The following is a 23787-nucleotide window of genomic DNA, read 5'->3' as shown; positions in this document are numbered from 1 at the left end:
CATGGGGTTTATGTGTTTGGTCCAACGGAGCATTGGTCCGAACGTCAACCTACCTCAAACCCTCACCCTAACCCTAACCTCCCCCGGGGCAGCACACCTAAACCTAACCCCAACCCTCTCCCGACCACCAACGCACCTCGGACCAATGCTCCTTCGAACCAATGCTCCGTCGGACCATAGTATGCCTCCCATGTTCATGACCAAAAACCTGTCATGAAAATGTGATCTCATTTCCTTTCTGGACTACAAAATCACACCTCCAGGCATTGATTGATTGAAATATTTATTAACAGTTTGCAGAATTACAGTACATTTCAAGCACAAACTCAATACAAAGCCTGTTAACTGTGAGTGGACGACCCAATTAAGCATTACACTTGTTTACAAGAGGGTCCACCTTGTTCAATTCATCAAATTCAGCCTCCCTCTCTCCACAAAGAGGGGAAGTGGACTAAAGCATTATGGGCATTGTAGGAATTCAGCAATCCAGTCAAACCCTAGTCAAACACACACACAATTTTTTCTGGCCATAGGGTTTCAAATTGTGCTACTGTTTTATCTACTACAGATACTATTAACATTGAGTGACTGCAGTTTCTTCGGGAGGCATCCAGCTGTGAAATATCCCTTTAAGAAACGGATAATAAAACTCAAAAGTTCAGACGTGCTGATCAGGCAGTCTTCTCCTTGCCAAATCTGTACATATAAGGATATATCTGATGGTCATTAAGGTACCTGGAATATTTAGCTGAGTTTTCTGTGATTCACGCTGTTGAGTCATATGGTATGAGACAGCATAGACACTGAATGACTTACAGCATTCCCGGTCAGTCCTCAGCACTGGCTCAGAATGCAGACCTCAGGTCAGTATAGAGAAAATACGCTGTCATTCTTTCTCAGACTCTGAGTGACCAGTGAGTCACTGCTAGTGCTAGTGGTGGGAAAACTAAAAGTGCAAAGATTTACAAATTTGCAATCGCTCGTAAATGGCAAATCTATACAAGCTCACAATGTGTTGCATCATGACACGTGAGCTTGAAGATCGGCTATTTTCAAATAAGGCTTAAGTAGGCTATTCTTACTTAGTATAAAGTACAAGTAGGCTATAAAGTATCAAAGAATGGTCACTGCAGTAGCAGTGGTTGCTACTCTGAGTGGGCTCTGACAGTTTGCGCCGCCGCTCAGTTCTAGGAAACAAAAACATCCAGATAATGAATTGAAAACCCCAATCATATGAACCATGTCCAGTGGCACATTTATCCTCGTCCTGTCGTTTTTACAAGTGAGTCAATTGTGTTCTTTGTGTCTTGGTCCCATGCATGACTCTTCAGGTTACCTAAAGAATATCACAGTGAAAACACTAAACAGTACATGTAGGCCTATAGATTGTTACTGTGGGAGCAGGAAAATATGAGGCTCCATAAACAAACAGGAAGTTGACAATGAGGAGGGGGTTATGGGAAGATTGTGAGCTGGCCCCTATGTTTCAGATTGAAGGAAGTTATGGTATTTGTATGGAGCACTTGAAGGAATGTGTGGTGAGATAAATTGTGAAATCCTGCTGCTAGGAATCTGGCCTCTGGGTCATTACAATGCCATGGACCGTGTGTGTGTGTGTGTGTGTGTGTGTGTGTGTGTGTGTGTTGTAGGGGGGGGGTCATAGTTGATGGAGAGCCCCTATCTATGTGATGATGAATAGAGCGTTTTTCTACAAATATATCGTCCGGTTTCCTAAGTGACAGCTAGCAAAATATCCATCAATGAGCTTTCACAACACCATTCTCCATGGTTTCAGATCAAAAGGTGATGTCTGTTGACCATGCATAATTTGAAACACACAAGCTTCTTCATGTACAATCTTTTGTGTGTTTATATTTTATCGCCAATAACAACACTGGCAAGATTTCCTTTCTGTGACGCTACTCCACTAACCATTTTTCTTTTAAAGATATTTTTGGGGCTTTTTGCCTTTATTGATTCAAATAATTGATTAATAGTAGTTTGAAAGGAAAGGGGGAGAGAGATGGGGGGGAAGACACACAGCAAAGGTTGTCGGGATCGCGACTAGAAACCGTGACACGCTGTCAGGAATACCAGCCTATAGGTGCCTGGACCGCTCGGCCGGCCCAGACCTCTACTGCACTAACCTTCATAGAAAAGCATTCAGTGGCGCCTTTGTTTGCTTTTGTACGTCACGGGGGGTGGGGGGGAATGCTTAAAGAAAACATAGACTTTTGTTTTGTAAACGCCATTGACAATGAAGGGAAAATTTACGTCATAATGTGCCTCATTACGTCATATTGTCTCTTTATTGTTAATGGCGTTTAATGTTTAATGTTGTATTAGCGCCCCTCACTTCACACGGGTGTGATGTTTTGATGGGTGTGTTGATTTTTGGGCCTCGCTTATTGGGCTGGAAGTGGCTCAGGGGCAGAGTCACCAGATGGGAACCGCAACCCAGTTCAAACCCGGGCTCCCCCAGAGTTAGTGTCGAAGTGTCCTTGAACAAGATTCTGAACCCCTAATTGCTCCCGATCACATGTGCAGGTTGGTGCCTTGCATGGTTTCCTCCGGCATCGGTGTGTGAATTTGTGAATGTGAATGTAATGCACAATTTCTGTAAAGCGCCTTGGATATATATATATATATATATATTATATAAGCGCTTATAAGATATATAAGGCGCTATATAAATGCACCATTTATCATTTGCTTATTTTTGGGGGAACATGAATAAGACAAAGTCCATAGACTTGGCTTCCACATGAAGTCACGGAGGGCATGCTGATTTTTGGGGCTTGCTTTTTTTTGAGGGAGAATAAATAAGACAAATATTAAAAGTCCATAGACTTGGCTGCCACATGACGGCATGTCTGAAAGCCATGGCCCTACAAAATCACACCTCAAAAAGTGAGCAGTGCCTCACGATGACGTATGGTGATGATGATGTATTGACACAAAGTAACAGGGGTCGCAATAGACACACATGTATTGTTGGAGCGGTAAGCACCGCTCAAAAAACATTATTGATGCCTAACATTTATCATTCATCACATCCTAGCCAGAACACAAATATGGAATGTCCATCTGCCTTTGACATAGGTGTGAGTAATGCTGTTATCTGGAGACATGTTGGCTATTAGATGGCCCAGCACTAGCCACATAATTCAATATATCTGGCACCAGGATCTGTCACTGGCCATATTTGCACATTATGCTGCTGCTGCTGCTGGGAAGAGTGATTCCATATAGATTGCATCATTCCTATTTAATGATATTGTTAGACCTCCCCTTTTATCTCAATGTCTACAATTTCTCTCCTTCTTTTGCCATCTATCCAACCTAGCACAGGGGTGATTTAATTAAATGCCCCCCCCCCCCCTCTGTTTGCTTTGTCCCTTGGGTGTGTCCACTCCAATATTTCAGTGAAATTAATCAGCAGCTCTCACATGAGTAGCTGCTTAGACCATCCACTTAATTAGTTGAATTAGACCAAATTCATTAATCATCACATCATGGTTCCAAATTAAATATTTTGCTTGACTAACAGGCTACTTCTATGTGGCTTCTGTTAGCAAATTGTCAAATTCCCTGGCCTGAATGTGTGTAGTCTCTGTGCAATGTGTTAATCAAAAAAGCGCAGTTATTGCTACTTTAAATGGCACTTTTCTGTAACCTGCCATGAATTTGAGAAAAAACAAAGAGCAGCAACAGGAACATTACAGTGAGACCCCCAGGGCAGTATAGTTAGAGTGGGTCAATGGTTTTGTTTATTGTTCAGATGGCAGTCAGGGACCGGGGAATTCATGGCTTCTCTTTACATAATCAAAGCATGTGCCGTTAAGTGATTATTTATCTGATTGTGAATGAGAGCTCATGGCTACAGAGAGAATAATCAAACAGTCTAGTCTCACCCAAAGAGACCTCCATCACATGCACTCAAGACAGATCTATACAATATTTGAAGTTGGGCTGGACAAGGGTCCTTCATCTGACCTAAATGACCTTGCTCCGGGGCTTGTGTGTGTGTGTGTGTGTGTGTGGGGGGGGGGGGGGGGGGGGGGGGTTGGGGGGGGCTACAGAGCCTCTCTGTCTCCATTAGCTCTCCAGAACTCATGGTTTATTTTTATCCTCGGTGAGACACATGCATTGTTGAACCAGCTGATTGATCTGAAATTATCTTAGGGCTGCCTGCTTGCTTATGATAGATAGACCATTAAAACACAAAAACCAGTGCTTCAGGCTATGTCTGTTCAGTTGTGTGCCTCTCCAAAGGGCAATGGAGACACAGATGGCGCACACACTGGATGATGTTAAAGCAGAGCAGACTGGTACAGTATGTAGACTGATACAGTATGTGTACTGTCCCTGGGCTCTCTGTGAATGGGTCTGGAATAATGACCCAATTCAACACCCATGACCTGTTTCAATGACACAAATCAGAAATCACACAATTCAACCTTATTTGTTGATTTAACAACTTTATTTTATTTTATGCAACAAACAAAATGTAAAACATAAAATACATAAACAGGGACATGTGCCTTTTTGTGCTATGGGTCAAGTACTCAAGTTTAAGCAGCACCGGAAATTATCCGCTTTTAATTTTTGGAGGGTCATGTGGCAGGAAAGTCTATGGACTTTATAATGTTTACTTTAAGCAGTGATGTCATGTTGCAGCCACAGTGGGCGCCCCTCACTTCACACTAGTGTTATTACTACTCATATGATGTTTTTGCCTATTACTGTATATTATTGTTTGTCTTTTTTCACACCACTAAATATATTCACAGAAAATAGCTGATCTACAAGTTCACAACACGTCGCAATTCGATACGTGGTGCTTGCAGATTTCCTAACCCTACTCCTAAAGATATTTAGTGTAGAGCGATATTTAGTGCGATATTTCATGCAGAGCAAAGAGCTTCTAATCTAGAGCATTTATTACTGAATGTTATGGCCCCAGAATAGGGATGTTATGGTTCAAGTGTGTAATAATTAAGCATTATGTCATCCATTCAGAGTTCACCAGGATCATTTTCTTTTCTTTTAAATCTCTCAAGATAGAATTCATTGGCACCTTATTGACTGTAGCCTACTGTGTTCGGTGCCCACCGCACAGCAGGGGGTGGCTGGGCTGACATCAGCTGATCACCTTGTCTGTCTGAAACACTTTGGGTATCTCCTTTAGGAGTGACAGTGTTGGTATGTAGGGTCACAGATCTGTTTTCTCAACAGAATACAAAACCAGAACCACAAAAATAAACTGACATGTGCTCTCTAACATGAATTGCGTTTATGTGATTGCCATAGGAACTGAGTGAAACAGGACACATTGGAGTGAAACACGACACATTTATCTGAATAAACCTTACTTCAAAAGTTTTTATTTTCTAAATGAAAAAAGTCATGAATAAGGAGTAATGGATTCATTTGAGATTGAGTTCCATTTTATGTTAATTTACCTCCTAAAAAGGGGAATATGTCCTATCCTACAAGCCTCTCTTTTATTTTAGTTTACATGCACCTTATAATGTACTCATATTAGAAATATGTGTCACTTCTGACCAGTTTTCTGTGTTTTCTATATTCTTTTACCCTTTCTTGAAATTTCAGTAATTTCTTAAACCTGTGATGTGAAACTAAAGTTGAAGTTTTTTATAAAAGGATATTTAGTAATTAGCATTTTTACAGATGAAAGTTAGCATTTAACTTAAAGGGATAGTTCAGAAGTTTTGAATTCAAGCTGTATGAAATACTTGCCATTGATATAGTGGTTTCAACTGTATTCATTGATTGCCCAAGTCCTGTGGTGGGAGTTCTGCTCTGGTTTTGGTGGTAGTTCCGGTCTTTTTGTGGGGGGCACAGGGGGCCACGCATTAAAAGTAAATTAATTCACAAAACTAGTTTTTCAATAGTTCCATGTGATAGAGGGGTCAAAGTTGAACGAAAGTTGCGCTAAATGGGTCAACAATACAAATGACACTAGTTTTGTGGATTAATTTACTTTTAATGCCTGGCCCCCAGTGCCCCCCACAAAATGACCGGAACTACTTAATATTCACCAAAACCAGAGCAGCTGTGTTGGCCTCCTTGTAATGGTTCACTTCTACTGAAGGAAGAGGACAGGAACAATTTGTGTGTATATAGATCAAAAGTATTGTTTAGAGTGTGTACACCTCTACATTTATTCCAATTTATAGAACCTCACTACTAGTAAATTAAGTACTATGGCATGAGTCAAGACCAGCAAGTCGCTTGATCCTACAACATCTCCCCCATGCCTCCTGGGGATCCCACTTGATGGCCAAATGGATGTTTTGTTCTCACTGTTCGTTCCCTCAGGTGGTGTGCAGGCAAGCCTGGCTTCAGTACACACACACACACACACACACACACACACACACACACACACACACACACACACACACACACACACACACACACACACACACACAGCCCTCTGCCTGGCGACACTGTTTGGTGTCCTATGTGGGATACAAATAAGGATGAATAATGAGTGACTCATTGAAAGAGCAATTCATTCAGCATTGTTTTGACTTAACAAATGCTTATTAGGTAATTAGTGCTATATGAGAATACTCAGCAAGGTGCCACAAAGGCTCCCTGTCTCTCCAAGAGAGTGCAGCAGACATCCTCCTTGATGATAGAAGATCAGTCTTCCTGGGACATACATGGTTGTGACTGTTCTGTAAACTTTGCTGACTATGATGTGATCATATTTCAGAGTTGTCGTGCAGTGGTACTAGATGTGTTACTCCTGGACTAAGAAACTAATTAGAAATAACATTCTCACAAAATTCCACTATGTAATTGAAATATTCGGCATATGGTTTTGTGATGTCACTCTGCTGCCTTTGGTCATCAATTTCAGTCTTTATACACCAGTAAGACGCCCTGGGGGCGAGAAGCGACATCGCCTTAAAGATGAGTTAGATGAGGTCAGTGTCGTGATCTTCATGTATGGAGATGGCCATATATGGTGGCGTGATGTGTCACGAGGCGTGATGTCATGACGCGTGACCATATATGGAGGCGTGATGTCACGGGGCGTGACCATATATGGAGGTGTGATGTCACGAGGTGTGACCATATATGGAGGCGTGATGTGATTAACTAACTAACTGACGGACTGGAGATGCAGATTTCATAGTAAATGCGACACAGGTCGCAATAAGAGAAACAAAGCTCAGAGAACAGAATGCTTGCGGGTAAAGCATAATGTCAATTGTGGTAAACAGGGAGTGGGACAAAGTGGAAGGCTTGCATAGTAAATGTTTGCAATTTACTGTAAAGTAAAGTAGCCAGCCTGCATTGATTGGTCTTCATGGCATTAGTGAAAACCAGACCAACTGAGGGGTTTGTGTGGATGTTGAGTGAAACATTTCCGAGACGCCACGAGAACATGTCTGACCACTGTGCACAACAACAAGCTGCACTCACTGTCCAATCCTGAGTGTTACAAGACCCTCAGCGTTCAGAATTTTATAGTGTGCCATGAACCAAAGGTCCAAGTGGTAGCCTACCTTTGGCACTGCACAAGTAATATTAAAGTATTATTCCGTTTGGGTCCTGGAACACATACCAACACACAACAATGGATGGGTTGTTTCAAGAAATCTGACCAAGAGGCACATGCAAACCTGTTAAGACCAACTGACCAATTAACCAGGTTGCGAGGGTGCATTGTTTTGGACATATTTTGTATTGGAAATATGTTTTTATTTTGAAAGGGAAAACAAAAGGTAGAATCATCACTGATATAGTTTAAATCTGACTTGGGAATTTGAAAATAGCCAACCGCCAGGCCCAGTCTGACTAATTTAGCCAAACATTTTTGAATGAAAAGGAAGAATGGCTGAAATGATCTATGTTTATGTTTTATTGTAGTGTCCCTAATCAATCACAATTCTTCAGCAATGCCACAGAGAAAACAAAAATCACACCCATGTGAAGTGAGGGGCGCTCTTATCATCATTCATCTACATCATATACATCACATTCCGTGCTCAGCCAATCAAATAATCACAAATGTCATTCCGGCCAATCACAATTTGCGTCTTCACTTTTCTGTCCTCACTTTATTTGTGTTTGTTTGTGTTATCTGTTATCTATCATCGTATTCCTCAGGATGACTGATTATATAACAGACTGTATGCCTTTATCTTATGTGGATTTATTGTGTCTATCCACATTTAAGATTAAAGCAGGCAAGCAATGACCTGCCTAATCTCACTGGCATAGGATGTATACAGATTAAAAACATGTCCTTCTTCTGAGGATCATCAGATCTATTGCTGTAACGAAGATTAAACCATGGAAAGTGGGATGAAAATCAAGAAATCTGAATGAAGGGTCACCCATGATAAACAAAAACAAAACAAAAATCCTGTATGACTTTTCTGCTTCTTCCTCTTCCCTGAGTGAGAGTTGATCTTTCCCAAAGGAGGAAGTATTGTAAAATAGAATTGTTATGCTATCCTTGGCATCCTCTCTGATGCATTGTGAGCATATGCTAAAGCAATTAACCAGGTTGCATTGTTTTGGACATATTTTGTCTTGGAAATATGTTTTTATTTTGAAAGGGAAAACAAAAGGTAGAATCATCACTGATATACCGGTAGTTTAAATTTAACTTGGGAATTTGAAACTAGCCACCAGCCAGAGCCAGGCCCAGTCTTCCTCTTTGAAAGGGCGTGTGCTGTAGGAGGGTCTCGCTTTAGTCACTTCCGAAAAAGGAACAGATCTACAAGCTGACAACGCGTCGCATCGCGACGCGTTGTCAGCTTGTAGATCTGTTCCTTTTGAAGAGCGACACCGTTGTACTAAACTAACGGATAGAGCTTTAAGCCCCGCCTCTCTGAATAATAATGTGCCGGTCCCATTGAATGGCTAGACGGGACAGTCAGAAACACAACACAGAGCGCACGACAACGGCTGGCACCGTGACCGGACCGGACACGGCGAAGAAACGTTTAAGAGTAATATTAAGTACAAGCTAAATTGCTTGTTTAATTGTGAATTGAGTATCGCTCTAAAGTGGGTATAGTTGGGATAGAAGACCACGCGGGGAACTTTTAGAATCTCCCCTGTATGTGCAGCTCGCGGATGGAAAGCCTTTGGGAATACACCTTCGAGCGCAGCTGTGGTGGTACCCTAAACTCAACACTACAAAAGGACTAGAGGACTTGGGGCATATTTGGGTTAAAATGGATACGTTCTTTGTAGAGGTGAGTTTTCTCGAATTCGGTAATCATTTCTGCTCGCCTTTTCTTTCAGTGGAAACCCTGAATTATTTTGGGTACCCCCCCGTCGGGTCTTTGTTTCATCTTCGTCCCGTGCGCGTTTCTACAGCCATTGTGTAGACTCTGTAGAGTATCTTAGTCTCTGCAGTACTGTACATTTAACTCGTTTGGACCATTACAGTAGTCTAATTTAATATTAATATATCAATTTTTGCCATGTCATTTTATCATGTTTTCTCAATCAGAAAACAATATATTGCCTAGACGAGCCCTGGGCGAGCTTCTCAGCTTAGTGACACATGGGCTGCTTTCTGCACTCTGGGCTCGTCTATTCTACAGGATGCAGCTGTGTGGACTTGGTGATGATAACTTATTTAACATTTCATGTTTTGCTTAATATTTAGCCACTATACAAATAACTATTAACTGCTGTTGTTGTAGTAATAACACTGATATGCTGCCCATGTATTGTTGGACATTTGCCCTCACAGTTGTTCCATTCAGTACCCTTGCCCATGCCGAGCTCTTGTCATGCCAACACCTACCAGTCCTAGGTACTATAGGGCTGCAGCAGCAGCACCTATTGACTTACCTATTGACTTACAACCAAAATTATAATTCAATGTAGAACCTGAACTATGCTTCTCACCTGGTCTAATGTTAGTGTTAGTATCTACATCATCCTCTCATGTTGCTCTCTAGACGAAATTCAGAGTGTTATGAAAACAATAGGGAATGGGATGGGAATTGAGAAACTGCTCAGGAATTCGAATTGTTCACTCAGAGAATCGTCATTGTATGCCTCCAAGCTTATCGTTTCCTTTTATCAATGCCAGCATGTTAAATCAAAATGTGACATAAACAAAATCAATCTTGACAAAAGTTATTGTGACAATATTGCGGTGATGGTTTCAAAACCTTGATTAATAATCATCACCAGTATTACCTATATTCTAATTAAATGGGTAAAAAGTCAAGACAAATAGAACTTCTAGAAACATTACTTTACTGTAATGCAGCCTTTAAAACCTGGAAAAGACATTACCACAATATACAGTATACAGTAAATACAATAAATAAACAATACAATAAATACAGTATTGTGCTTCCCTAGTTCAAATGTTATTCTGCATACATGCATGCTTTTCCCTCTACCGTGTTGAAACTCAGAGATAATAAAACAGTTGTAAAGCGTAATTCAAACTGAAAATGGATCAGGAGTCAATAAGGGAATCTATACATAATCTGGGCTGATAAGCAGAATAACTAATGGCATTGGCATCAATACAGTCTTATCACTGTCCATTTGTAAACAACATTTTGTAAACATGTATATTGATTTATTGCTTTATTGTTATTGGCTGTTGAGTTGATCAGTATATTCGATATTGGACCAGGACCAGTAGCTGTACTACTCAGCGAATAGACTAGACTAGAGTATACAGATTTACCGGGATGGGTCAGTTTGGTTTAATAAGAGATAACATATGAGTACAAACACAGATGGGTAATCTTCCCCATAATGTGCAAACACACTAACACAGTAACACCAATCTTCTGGATGTTAATTTAAATCAGGATCAGGGTGATTTGTCTGTGAAGTGACTTCATGATCATAATCATGGCTATTTATGGGCAATGGCTATATGCTTCTTAGGGATTTGAGGACTGCTCACTCAAAAATAATTATTTTAAGGATTTGTATTAGTATGAGTATTAGGCTGTGTTGATGACATTTGTGTTATATTTAATTTAATGTAAGAATTAAGCCCAGCAACGGTTATAAAACTAATAGCCTAATTTCAGTGGATTGTATCTCTTGAGCTGACCGTTCATTGTTGAGCAGACTGTCTGACTGGATTAGTATTATAATTTTTGTATTGTTTATTTTATTTGGAAGGAGCCGTACACGTACACTAGTATAATGCATCAAACAACTTCATGATCTAATGAATTGAGAAAAGTATGGTCTGGTTTTTGAAAGGTATTGGTTTAGGGGAAGCCAGCATCCTGAATACTGCAACGCCACTGTTGCCAGTGTGGATTTAATTTACTTGGAATTCCACCAGTGAGAGAGACTAAAGCCTGATTTATACTTAGTTGAGTGGCGGAGTTGCATACTGAAAATAGCTGATTTACCAGCTCACAAGGTGATGTATCGGTGTAAGGTGACTTGAAGCTGTGATGTATCGTGAGCTTGTAGGTCGGTTATCTTTGGTGTGCGACGATGGCTCACAACTAACTAGTTCAAACTCAGTGAAAACAGTGAATGATTCACTATAACCCTTTGATTCAAATCAGCTATTGACAGTTGATGATGATCTCAATTGTAAATCACTACAGGAAGGAGTTTAATTTAATATATTGTGATTATTACAACTATAGGCTAGAGCCTGAGAGATCATGTTGCGGATCTGTGTGAAGGTTTGTTATACAGACCATATTTAATGAAAGGGACAGGTGTTTTTCAACTGTCAGTTTTTCTAGTGATGACTAGTCTGCTTGAGGTGGTCATGACGAGAGCAAATACACAATCATGGGTAAAAGGATTATCCTAAATATTGGTGATCCTGGTTATTAATCACTTCTGTGAGAAGAAAGTCACTTCACTGTGCTTTTTGTTTCTATTAGATATTTTCAACAGCACATTTTTTTATTTTGGTGATGATTTCAGTAGTGCATGTACTGAATCTGATATTCTATAATTGCATAACAATGATATACAGTAGGATTAACTGTGCAGTCCTCCTGGTAAACTGTGGGTGGAGAGACTGGTGCGAGGGAGTTTCACAGTGACTTTCGCTTAACTTGCTGCATCGCCAAGTTCTTTTTAAACGACCTCTTGTTGATGGGAATCTATTCTTATTACATTGGGAATGTTTTCATAATGCCCCCGACTGTCAAGCTGGTAAATAGAATATATAATAGAAATGATTGAAATTTGAAAGTAAACTTAATTATCCTTCTGTGGTTGAATGATAGTGTTGGTGGCAGACTAGAGGCTGGTGCGTGGAGGGTGTGTGGAGTGAGATCCTGTTAGGCCCACCCTGACCCTCAGCTTCCTTCTTGGCCTTCCTCTCAGAGTACCTCTGATCCCCATAAAGCCCTCAGCAGCTTCACCTGTCCCCGGCCCCATCCAGCCTCAGGTTGGGTGTGTGAACCACAACTTAACACACTTACATACCGAGTGTGTCAGAGATTGTGAATTGAATCAGGTGTCAGCAGTGCCTATTCAGCCTTGCCGGACTTATCACCTTGTTCCTACAGGTTTTGTGGATGTGTAACTTTATATGGAGGCATATTTGAGTTACTCATCAGACTGTGTAGATGTAGATCCTTTCCTTAGGCCTAGTACTCTCACAGATGAGAACATCATTGGGCTAAACACACAATCTCTGTCTTTTAGACATTTTACACCTTAGTGCAATTTTTTACTGTTGAAGAGGCTGCGTTCCTTCTATGTATATCGGCCTCCGTATATAGAAGCAGCTGCCATATGTTGGAAAGCCACATGTAGTCATTTATAGATACACATAGCATCCTTATATCACACACCAAGTTCTTTCCCCCTCAGAGACATTCTCATGTAGGGATTCCCAGCTTTCCAGAAGTGACCCTTGAGATTCCACCCGTCGCCTATGGACTGTGAAACTGTCGGTGGAAAGGCTTAGGTTTCACACTATTACACCAGACTAGTACTAGTACTCTTCTCACTCATTCATTCATTCACTCATTCACTCGCAACACACGCATGCACGTGCGCGCGCACACACACACACACACACACACACACACACACACACACACACACACACACACACAACCTTGTGTGATGGTTGTATGGCTTTGAAGTAAGATCTATGGTTTTAGCATGCTCTTAAGCGTTCTCTGGTAATGTGAGAAAGCCCCTGCCCACTCCTGAGAGCAGACTATTTTCTATTTAAATGGAAGAATCATTCTTGCCCAGTTGTCACTTCTTCCAGCTGCCCCAGTGGAGAGCTGCGATGCAATCTAGATCCCACTCTCCAACCAAGCAGACGGCCAAGGGAATAAAGTAATAGGACATGAAACAGGGAAGTGAGGAAGGAAGGAAGGAAGGGCTGAACAATACAGTGTTGACTAGTAGGTTCCTGCTGTATTCTTTTGAATCTTTTGTTACTTTGCCATCTTCAACTCACAATATTTACATTTAGATATTCAGCCAGAGAAATGCATTTGGTGCTCTGGTTGCATCTGTTGTACCAAGATTCTTGGTGCAACTTAATATGGAGAAATATAAGCACTGAATAATATGTGTGGAAAAAACAAGGGGTGTTATTACTAAGGCCATGATTTAGACGAATATAAGCACAATAGCAGCAGCTTGTTTACAATCTGGAAGTGCTCTAATTGTGCGTGAGTGCTGGGACTAATTATAAAAAGGTATTGTCTGGCCAACTCACAAAATAAAAAGGAAACGCATACAACATGATGATGATGTGAATATGCAAACCAGCACAGACAAACAAAGTAAACAAGGTTTACATGTAGTTAAGCATGGATGTCCTCTGAGTTTGTAGGTCTGGGACCATAGTTAACAGCATTCCATTGAGCATTGTTCAACTTTATGACGTACTTCTCTCACTTAAACAGAACCACTGTCATTATTGCCTAAATGTATTTTTTTATAATGTTATTAAATGTTCAAAAATAGCAGGTCCACAAGTCTCTGGGGTATAGCAGGTACAGTAGAATCTCCTTAATATTGCCACGGGTGTGAAACCTGGACAGTAACCATCCCTCTGTCTATCACGCTAGCCCTAGTCTCTCACTGTTTTTCCTTTATTTTTTGCTGATGGGTTCTCAGATTGCGCTAGCCCTCACAGGAGGGGCTGTGATGTTGACTTTAGCTCATCCTGCTGCATCGTCAAGCTCTTTTGACAACACTGCCTGTTAGTGGTCTTTAAACGAGATCATGGCCTTTCGTAAACAAACGATGCTCTGAAAGGGGCTTGTCTGCCGTAAATTACCTCTTGTTGATGGGAATCTATTGTTACATCGTGAATGTTTGCATAATGCCCTCACACGGTCAAGCTGGTGAATAAAATAGAATAGAAATTATTAGAAATTGAAAGTAAACGTAATCGTCCAGTCCTCACATGTGGAAATGTTGTTTCTGTGGTTGAATGAAAACAATCTTCACGTGGATCTCAGGATCAAACTTTGCCAGCGTGTGACATAAATCACTTCGTGATAGACGTCGTCTATAACATAATTATCTAGGATGTATGACTCCAAATTTTAAGCCTGAACCTTATATGACTTCCATTATAAAACTAAACCATGTGGGACGAAGACAGACAGACAGAGAGTCGTGTCGACTTATTCATCTTTTTCTCAAGTGCGTTTGTTGCTGTTATTGGGTCTACATGACCCTAAGATAAGACGTCATGGAAAATAAACAGCAATGAAAGAAGAGCAATTTCTCTCTCTCTCTCTCTCTCTCTCTCTCTCTCTCTCTCTCTCTCTTCCATTGTGTCAGTGTATAGTTATTTGAGATTTGAGGGAGGCGCATGATGTGTCATGGTCAGGGTGTAAAGTAAATCAATATGGCACTGTGGCAGATGACTCTCACTCTTTACAAGGCTGTGATTAAAGAGAACTACAGATTGTATTGCATACTGTGATGGTCAATTGGAATACAGAGGTTACTGTAGTACTGTTGTACACACTGTCATATGTCTGGGCATGTACCCTCATTATCTCACAGTGAGTGTACTTCCCCTGTTATATGGGCAGCATGGTTGAGTATGATGGTATCTCTAGCTTAAAGATATTATTTTCCTAAAAACAAATGTGTAGACTCATACAACAAGAATTCCTCTCAATCATCACTTACGACCCACTAGAAGTGTGTGGCTGTGTAGACACTACTCCTTTACCATGCCTTTATTTTGTTACTTATTTTACTTTTCTTCTGGGCGTTTTTTGGGCGTTAGGTGTGTGCTATTGGTGTAAATGAGCTGGGGAGGGGTGGCCGACATTGAATGTTTGTTTACAACCGGCAACCAACAAATCCTAGTCATTATATCTTTAAGGGAAGAGGAAAAACAACTATGAGAATATCTCTTGCAGTTCATATGGCACCGACAGTATAGGAGATAGCTTTTAGTGAATTAAATCATTTTATCTAACTCTGCAGCCGTCTTGCAATCACATAATTGCTTGGAAGGCACATTTTCACGGTCTGCCTGTTTCCGTAGTTGGAGAGAGTCATGAATGACAATTTGTACACAATGTAGACTGATTGATGGGTGTGGATGTCTCTGAGGTCTACTCATATTGCCCGTCACTGGTGTGGTCACACTGTGTGTGTCACCGGCTAGTGGACACAAAGCCACAGGGTTCTGTTACTGGACTGGCTCTATGGCCCATGCTCATACAAGCTGACCTGTTCCGTTCCTGTTGCTAGTGTAGACGTAATCCTAATGTTTTGTTGCCCAAAGTCTTTTCTGAACTCTCACCTGATTAACCACTTAAACCCTATATCAGGGATTTTCAAAGTTTTTCAGGCCAAGGACCTGAAAAAGGACAGGGAAGTGAAAACATTTTTTTTAATTTTCCGGGTGAAAGAAAAGACGATCGTCTGTCACAACACACAAAGTTTGTTTACATCCGGTTCACGTCTCGGGTCCCTGGGCCTTCAAAATAAGGGTATTCACTGAAAAACACTGGTGGTGCCGGAATAATTAATTTATTAATACCTGGCGCTGCTGGCAGTTAGTGTTAATGAAAGGATATTTTTCACGTCAGCTTAGTAACAACCTCAACCAATCTTCCCCACACTCGAAGCATAGCAAATGGTTCACCCATGACTTCAGCAGATTTAGGCTTATCCCGTGTTTATTAACAACACTTATCCAGAGGAGAAGATTAAAGCTATTGTTTGTTGCCACTTTGCATGCTTCATGTTTGTTCACCTCTGCCATCGTACCCGACAGACAAGTTGGTAATAAATGTTGCCTAAATCCTCTTGGTTCAGAAGTCTGGCCTGGCAGTTTAATACAGCCAACCTGTGATTACTGCTCCCAGGCCAGATGTTGACTTTCCTTTTTTAGCCCCCAGTGATTACTGTGCACTGAGGCAGCCTATTACAGGATAGATGATGTGTGTGTGTGTGTGTGTGTGTGTGTGTGTGTGTGTCTGTGTCTGTGTCTGTGTCTGTGTCTGTGCGTGTCTGTGCGTGCATAATGTATAACACTGAATGAGTATGAGTGTGTGAATTAAACACAACAGCACCATCAAAATAGTATATAGCCTAAAGTGAAAATGCTTGTTAAGTATTGCTGACTTGCTCAAATTACCACCACAGTTGTAATTTCAAGACTAATTGCGACCCCCCCCCCCACAACAACAAAATGAGCACCCCAAGTGTTCCTAACTACAGTATTCCATACACATACAGCCATGGCCTTCAGAGCCTACTGGCGCCTTGGTGGTTAATAGCATTACACTCACAGCATGGTACAATCTACAGCCATGACCCGTTAGCATTCCCATGTATTTGCTGTCCATTGTGGTCAGGCCTCAGGCTGTTGTAGGAAGCTACACTGTGTGGTGCTACGACTCACATGGAGAAGTATATTATGTAGAATCTGTTCTGATTATGTTCCGTATGCCCCCCATTCCCAGAAAGCCAGGCAGGCAGAGAGCCTCCAGAGAGGAATCAGGCAGCTGCAAAAATATTATAGGATATAAAAGACTGTCAATCATGACATATGGCACAGTAAGCATATAGAAAACAAACAACCATACAGGACAAAACAAGAAGTCGTACTTGAGCTTCCGGGTGTATAGGGGAGTCATTCTGGGACAGAGTTGAGATATGAGACTTGAGGTTGGAGTTCAATGTAACAGGAGCCTGGTGACCCCAGTTCTGGCTCTAGTTTTCCTGTAGAGCCACTGTTACAGATGTGACACGCACGCACGCACGCACGCACGCACACACCATCCCTGCATCCTTGGGTCCTGACTGAGCTGCATTCCTGGAATATCTATGGCATTCCTGCTGTGTGATCCCATCACAGAGCACTGGCCAGGGCACAGAGAGCCGGATAGAGATGGATAGGTAAACAGAGAAACCATGTTGTAGAGATCCTCCCTTATAGAAAGCTTTTAAACTACTCAGTTAATCATGCCAGTGCAATCACATCATCTTTTTTCCTCCTCCTCCCCCTCTCCCATGGCTCCTGTTTGAATCTTCTTGACTGGATTCAGTTTTGTCATAAGAAGATTGGTGCTCTCACTCACTGTACTGCACAGTGCACTCACTGAAGTCTAGTTCATGCCTCGGCAACAAACTGTTCGACGTGTCGCTCAACAAAAAGCGACTTGTTTTCATTTTCTGACACAGTTTCATTTCCTGATTGATGCTTTGTCACCAAAGCATAAATCAGGCTCTTTGCATCTCTATAATGGGAAATTTCATTTTCTCAGAGGACAAATTAATTTACACAAGGATGCAAAACAACATAATTGCTGCTCTTGGGGGTCCTTGGAGGTGCAAGAGAGACCCTTACTCTTGTTCCTGTTCTGTTTCTTGGGAGGCTTTGAGGTCATGGTTTATTATGTTCATCCTGTACACATGAATTAAGCTGACTGCTCATTAGCCATATGGTGGGTCTGACTCTAACGGATAGAGGCTACACCACCTCACACACACACACACACACACGCGCACACACACAAGTCACACACACACACACACACACACACACACACACACACACACACACACACACACACACACACCCCCCCCCTCCTGCAGGATTATCCATTATTGTCCTCTATGGTCCATTGTTCAATTCAATATGTTGATTAAACATAAGCTATTGTAATAAAAGCAGATTAGAGACAATGTGAGGCTGTGAGCGATGTTTATAAGTCATATGACGCTGCCATCCGGCCGCTACTGTGCTGCTTTCATTTGATTTCCGTTAACCCAGTGACATATTTACGTTTACATCCATTGCACCTCTCTCAGAACTCCCTAAATAAATACAATTACTGTTGGGTGTTAACATAGGAGGTCCAAAACTGGTTCCTTTTTAAATATCATCTTAAAAACGACTTCAAATTGTGAAAATAGCTAAAACTAAGGCATTGTGAGCTTGTAGATCTGTTATTTTCACTACTAAGATGTTGCAATATGGAGATATGAGGTTTCCACCCGACAGCAAAATGATGTCATCCGTCATGTAATGTATTGTTGTGGGCCGGGCCACGTGGCAGGCGGTTGATACAGTGTTAACTAAAGCGGCTGCTGCCGTCTGTTTTATCTGTCTCCACGGGGGGTCCACATGGTTCTTTGTAGCCCCCCACTCCCTATGGATTGGGGAAGCCCTGTAGGAAACCCCCCCCCCCCCTCCCCCATGGGACATCTCTTCCTCCATTAGTTAATTTCTGTTCAGCTGCGCTCGCCATATCATTAATTCATGCCTCTTCCAGTGCAGATGCTGAAGGTTGCCTCTGTTCATCTGATCCCTCCTGTGTCACTCACCCAGCTCTCACTCACCCTATGCACCCCCAGCCACAGCTTGTGCATCAGCCAAGCAGACAGGCAGGCAGCCACCTGACCACGATGGCATCGTGGAAACAAAGAAACAAAAGAAGGTTAGAAAAGCAGGGGCTGTAGAGGTGCACTCGTTAGTCTGACTCGTTAGTCATTTCTACCACTTATTCAAGAGGAAATCCCTGCTTGGTCAGGTAAGCAAAGCAAAATGTGCTCACAAGCTTCAGGCAGTGCTACTTTGTCAACCAGTAGGTTTCCTACACAACAGTATAGGGCTGTGTAGGAAATGGAAGAGTATGGAGACACCATCTCCAACCACTGCAGAGGTGCTGCTAGTTATACCAGGAATAACGAAGAATCACTTTATTGGTCAATTTCCCCATGTACTTACGAAGAATATGAAATACCGTTCCCCCTCTGCCACTTGCAGTGCAACATAAAACATCAAGCCTATCTAAGAAACACAAAAATCTAATAATCTAAACGTTACCAGCACAGCACAGCACACAGGTCAAGTTAAGTGCCATGGTGCAATCCAAAAACAGCACAGTTTTAGTAAATGCTGTTGTGTATTTCAAGTACAATACAATCAGTTTAGGTCAGTTGATACAGATAAATATATTGTTTCACTCATTAAAATAACAGTGCTTAATTTCCTCTCAAGAGAAGTTTGTGTATGCAGACAGATTCATGACTAAACTGATTTGCCTATTTAGACACACAGCTTTGATGCGAGTTGTGCATGCCCTAATTGATTACAACATTTGAACATGTATGGGACGCCATGTCAAAGTGGTTAAACCACAGTTAGACTTCTGCAGGAAGTGCAATTCCACCCTCATGCAAAAAGTCAGTGGTCATCGAACACCAGAGGAACTCTTTGTGGTTTACAGCACATCTGCCTTTTCTTTGTGACAGCACGGAAGTACAGTAAAACACACATTTTTCCTGGGGACTTGTTTCCATTGTGGTCCTATGTATTTGAGGAAATAAGGGGATTTAATATCTATCTCCACTTGTATTTTGCATTTTCAGGCTTTCAGTTTTGGAAGAAGCCAGCGATTCATTTAATGGATGATGTAATGTAAGGCGTAAGGAAGGATCCATGCCCTGCATGTTTGTACTACATTTGGGGATATATATACCGAATACCGGTAATGTATATTAGGAAGCAGTGTGCACCAGGGGTCCCCTTTGGATCACATCTGCACACGTGCCTGGCGGGGGATGTCCTTCAGAAGCTTTATCTTCCTCAAACGCCGAGTGAAACGAAACAAATTAGACGCTTGTCAGAGGCCAACGGAATGTAATCATCCCTCAGATGGACATTAGTCCTGGCCAGCAATCTGTCTCTCAGTGAGCGACCAAAGGCCCTCCACCACCATAGACCGGAGTGCTTCCTGCTTTCTGATACCACACAGGATCCAAGAAATAGGCTTACCACAACTAAGTCGTGTTGAGTTGATTAGCTTTCTTTTGTTCAGGCTGATACGATCATCCAATACCGCTCGGACCGATGCTTGGCTGGACAGGAGAGAAAGAACCGTGGCACCTTGCACTGTGTTAGCCCTTTAATATTCAAGGCACATTAATTAGAACATTTCTGAGCTGCATGTCATTATGGAGAAACTCAAGCCTCCCAGTCCGGGATCAGGTCTCAGCCTGGAGGTTCCTGTGTCAGAGAGCATGATAGGACAGTTTGGACAGAGCATGATTCTGCCTTTTTGGGTGGCTCAGGTTACCACTGTCAAACTGTGTCTACTGCCTATTAATGGAACCATCAAAACTGCTTCCTGGAAGGCTGGGATGAGAGGCAACCTGCTAATCCAAACCAAACAAAACTTGATTAAAATGGATACCCCCCCGTGTTGTGCCTCACTTCTTCTCACGTGTCCAGACCGTGAGACTGATCAGCTGTGTGGTGCTGGCCTGCAGCTGATTCAAAGTTTGGAGACTGACACTTTGGGGGTTGTTGTGCGTCTGCAATTGCGTTTTGTGTTTGTGTTGAGTCGACACCCATGTCCCCGTGCGCCCCAGCTGGCCTTTGTTAGGGGTATTTCCGCCTGGTTAACCTCTGGGCTAAAGGCTTGGGTGGGGGCCTTTGTCCTGGGTTGGTGACAGACCTGCACGGGGAACAGGGGAGGGCAGGGTCAGGGGGAGGAGCCTGGAGTTTAGCAAACCATCTGTTGCTGAGACAAAACATTGAACTGCTTCATTCTATGGCTCTTAAGACACTCATGGACTTAGAGACAGACATTAATGTGCAGTGCACACATAATAGACATCTTGTAGACACAAAGACACGTGCAAGCACATGTGCACGCACATCTGACAGCAGCTTTTCTGTGCCCTGCTGCCTCACTTAATTACACACCTACCCACACATGAGCTTATTGGTGCTGTTCAACAGGGCATTTCTCCCTCTCACACACGCACACACACACATGCGAGTGTGCGTGTGTACACACACACACACACACACACACACACACACACACACACACACACACACACACACACACACACACACACACACACACACACACACACACAGAGAGAGATAGATAGATTATGTTGTTTATTTTATTTTTAAATTGGTACTCTGCTTATTTCCCCACAACCAGATATTCATCATGCAATTTATTAGCGCTGTACCAGTATTACTACCAAACCGTTATCCAATTAAATATCATCCAGATATGTCATATTTTGTCTTTCCCTTAGAGACAGTGCCCTGTCCAGTGTGCTGTGTAACTGTGAGTAGTCTGAGCATGGTATTCATGAGATGATAGTTGTCTTTCCTTGGCGTACCTTAGGGAAACTCTTTTCCTATTTTAATGGTACACTTCAGAGAGGCTTACTCAGAACATTAACTGTTCTAGTAAGGTTTTGAGGGAAAATGTTCCTCCCAATACTTGCGTCACTGAAATATTTTTGTTGGGACATCTACCGGATGTGGTGTTGAAACCTGTGGTGTATGACTTAGACCTCTCCATTCCTACTGTCTTGACTTGTCCACACACAGTCTGACTGCTCTGCATCTGGCACGTCCTGAATAAACTGCATCAGTGGTCCACTACTGCAAATAATCCCCTGACTGACTGTCTGTCTGTCCTCTTTGTCAGATTTACAGCACAATGTATAGTTAGATATACTGTAGATTAGGCATGTAACAAATAACAATTCACTCAACTCGCGATAGGATTCGAATCACGATATTCGGTACATGATTCGATTGTTTATAAACACAAAAATATTTTCCATACAAATGACGAGAAATGTATTTTTAATCTCATATGTAGACGTTTTGAATTTCTTCAAAACCCTGCAGCAGTGTTATCGCAGTGGCTAACACTTCAAATGCCCATACTTCGGTGACCATTGCTCTTATCATTGCAACATAGGACTAGGTTTTGAGGTTAGAAATTTTATGCCCAAAATTCAAGCTCTTGCAATGCCCAGTTATATAGCAACTGATCTGCTTAAAAACTGTAGTATCTAGATCAAACATTAGTAATTATTCTAGAGCGACCTCAATAAGCTTAAGTGAAGTGACTTAGTAGGCATGCATGCTGTACATAACATAACATGCTGGTACCAGGCAGGCACGGTCAGGTGCTCCTATAGCTTTTGAGAGCAGCATACCAAAGAAAACTTGAAAGCAGTATCTAGCCATATGTTGGACAAATTGACTCTTTAAACTTTTGGCCTTTCTAATTACCATGATTCCAGATCAATGGGGAGGACGGAGTCACGGAGGCATTATCAATTGTCTCCAGTCTTTCTCTTTCTCTCTCCATCACCCCCCATAGCTTTCTACTGATTTTACACAACCCGTCTGTAACCCACTCACCGCTGTCCCCAGTGGTTTGGATGAGCCACATTTAGCCGTGCTCCATTAGCAATCTGGAGAAAAAAACACACATACATGGTGATGGAAGTAGGTTTTTAGACTGCCTGTGAGTGAGTCCAAATAATTATTTAATACTGTTTGCATTTTATCTCTGTGATTCAATGAGCGCCAGCATCTTTAACTGTCTCAGACAGGAGCACCTTGAGCTTTGTTTTGACCATGTCACAAAACAAAGGGCCGCAATATACATATAACAATACTTCTGTATGACACGCGCACGCACACACACTCTCTCTCTCTGAACTGTGGATGGGAGTTTGTGTGTGCCCACGTGGCACCCTGTTGTTAATAGTTAATGAGGATTGATGTCGGGCAGTGGTGACCTTGTATAAGGTTTCTTCATGGAACCCAGGCCTATTGATCTCCTCAGTTTTATGGCCTGTTGGATACAACTCTCTCCTGCTCCCTGTTCCCTGGGCCACCTGAATGGTGGCACTCACAATGATTAATGCTGTTTGGCTGGGCAAAATCAGGCTCCCTTAACTGTGCTTCTTGATTGCTACAACACAAGTTCACTTTCCAAATGGTCTTGTTTCTCTATTATGTGCCATAATATACTGCTGGCCATATTTACAGGTCCTCCATTGAAATACCAAATGTTTTGAAACAAACGATCGCCTAAGTATCCTTTATGATAGGCAGCAGCATATTGGCTGTTTATGCTTAGCCGATCTTCACGTTATCATCCTATTAAAAGGGGCTTTTATCACCGCTATCATCATCCCATAGCTATGGTTCAGTAGGCCTACCAGGAGGCTCCGGTAGGTTGTTATCAGCCTTTTCTATGGGTAGCTCATTGAGCCCAATGTTACAGCCAATACAAATGTAATGTCCAAGGACCATACCAGGTCTTATTCCTTTATGTCACGTGTCTTATCTATGTAAAACAAGGGCAAAGGATTGGTTATAAGATACATGTCTCTGAGATGGAAGAGCAGAGCATTTTGAAGTTAATTATGTGGTGAAGTGGAACAATAAATGGCTAGCTTAACTACCAGTGCCAGCTGTCATGAAAGTCTAAATCACTCTTCTTTCATCCTGATAACTCTGGATCTGGT

The 23787-nt window shown here is 42.0% G+C and overlaps 1 protein-coding gene across 4 annotated transcripts in view; it reads left to right on the top strand.

Moving 5' to 3' along the window:
- Positions 1-8988: 8988 nt before the first annotated feature.
- The window catches only part of myo10l3 (myosin X, like 3), an 81222-nt gene continuing 66423 nt past the window's right edge, over positions 8989-23787 (top strand). For all 4 annotated transcript variants that reach the window (XM_080786392.1, XM_080786390.1, XM_080786391.1 and 1 more), the window contains exon 1: positions 8989-9251. In XM_080786392.1, the coding sequence (XP_080642518.1) occupies positions 9231-9251 (21 nt within the window). In that variant the 5' untranslated portion in view covers positions 8989-9230. The remainder of the gene's footprint in view (positions 9252-23787) is intronic.

This window comes from Protomyctophum bolini (assembly GCF_963924005.1).
Source record: "Protomyctophum bolini genome assembly, chromosome: 16".
Classification (NCBI taxonomy): Eukaryota; Metazoa; Chordata; class Actinopteri; order Myctophiformes; family Myctophidae; genus Protomyctophum; species Protomyctophum bolini.
The sequence above is the reverse complement of the archived record's forward strand: the minus strand, read 5'-3'. Positions and strand labels throughout refer to the sequence as shown.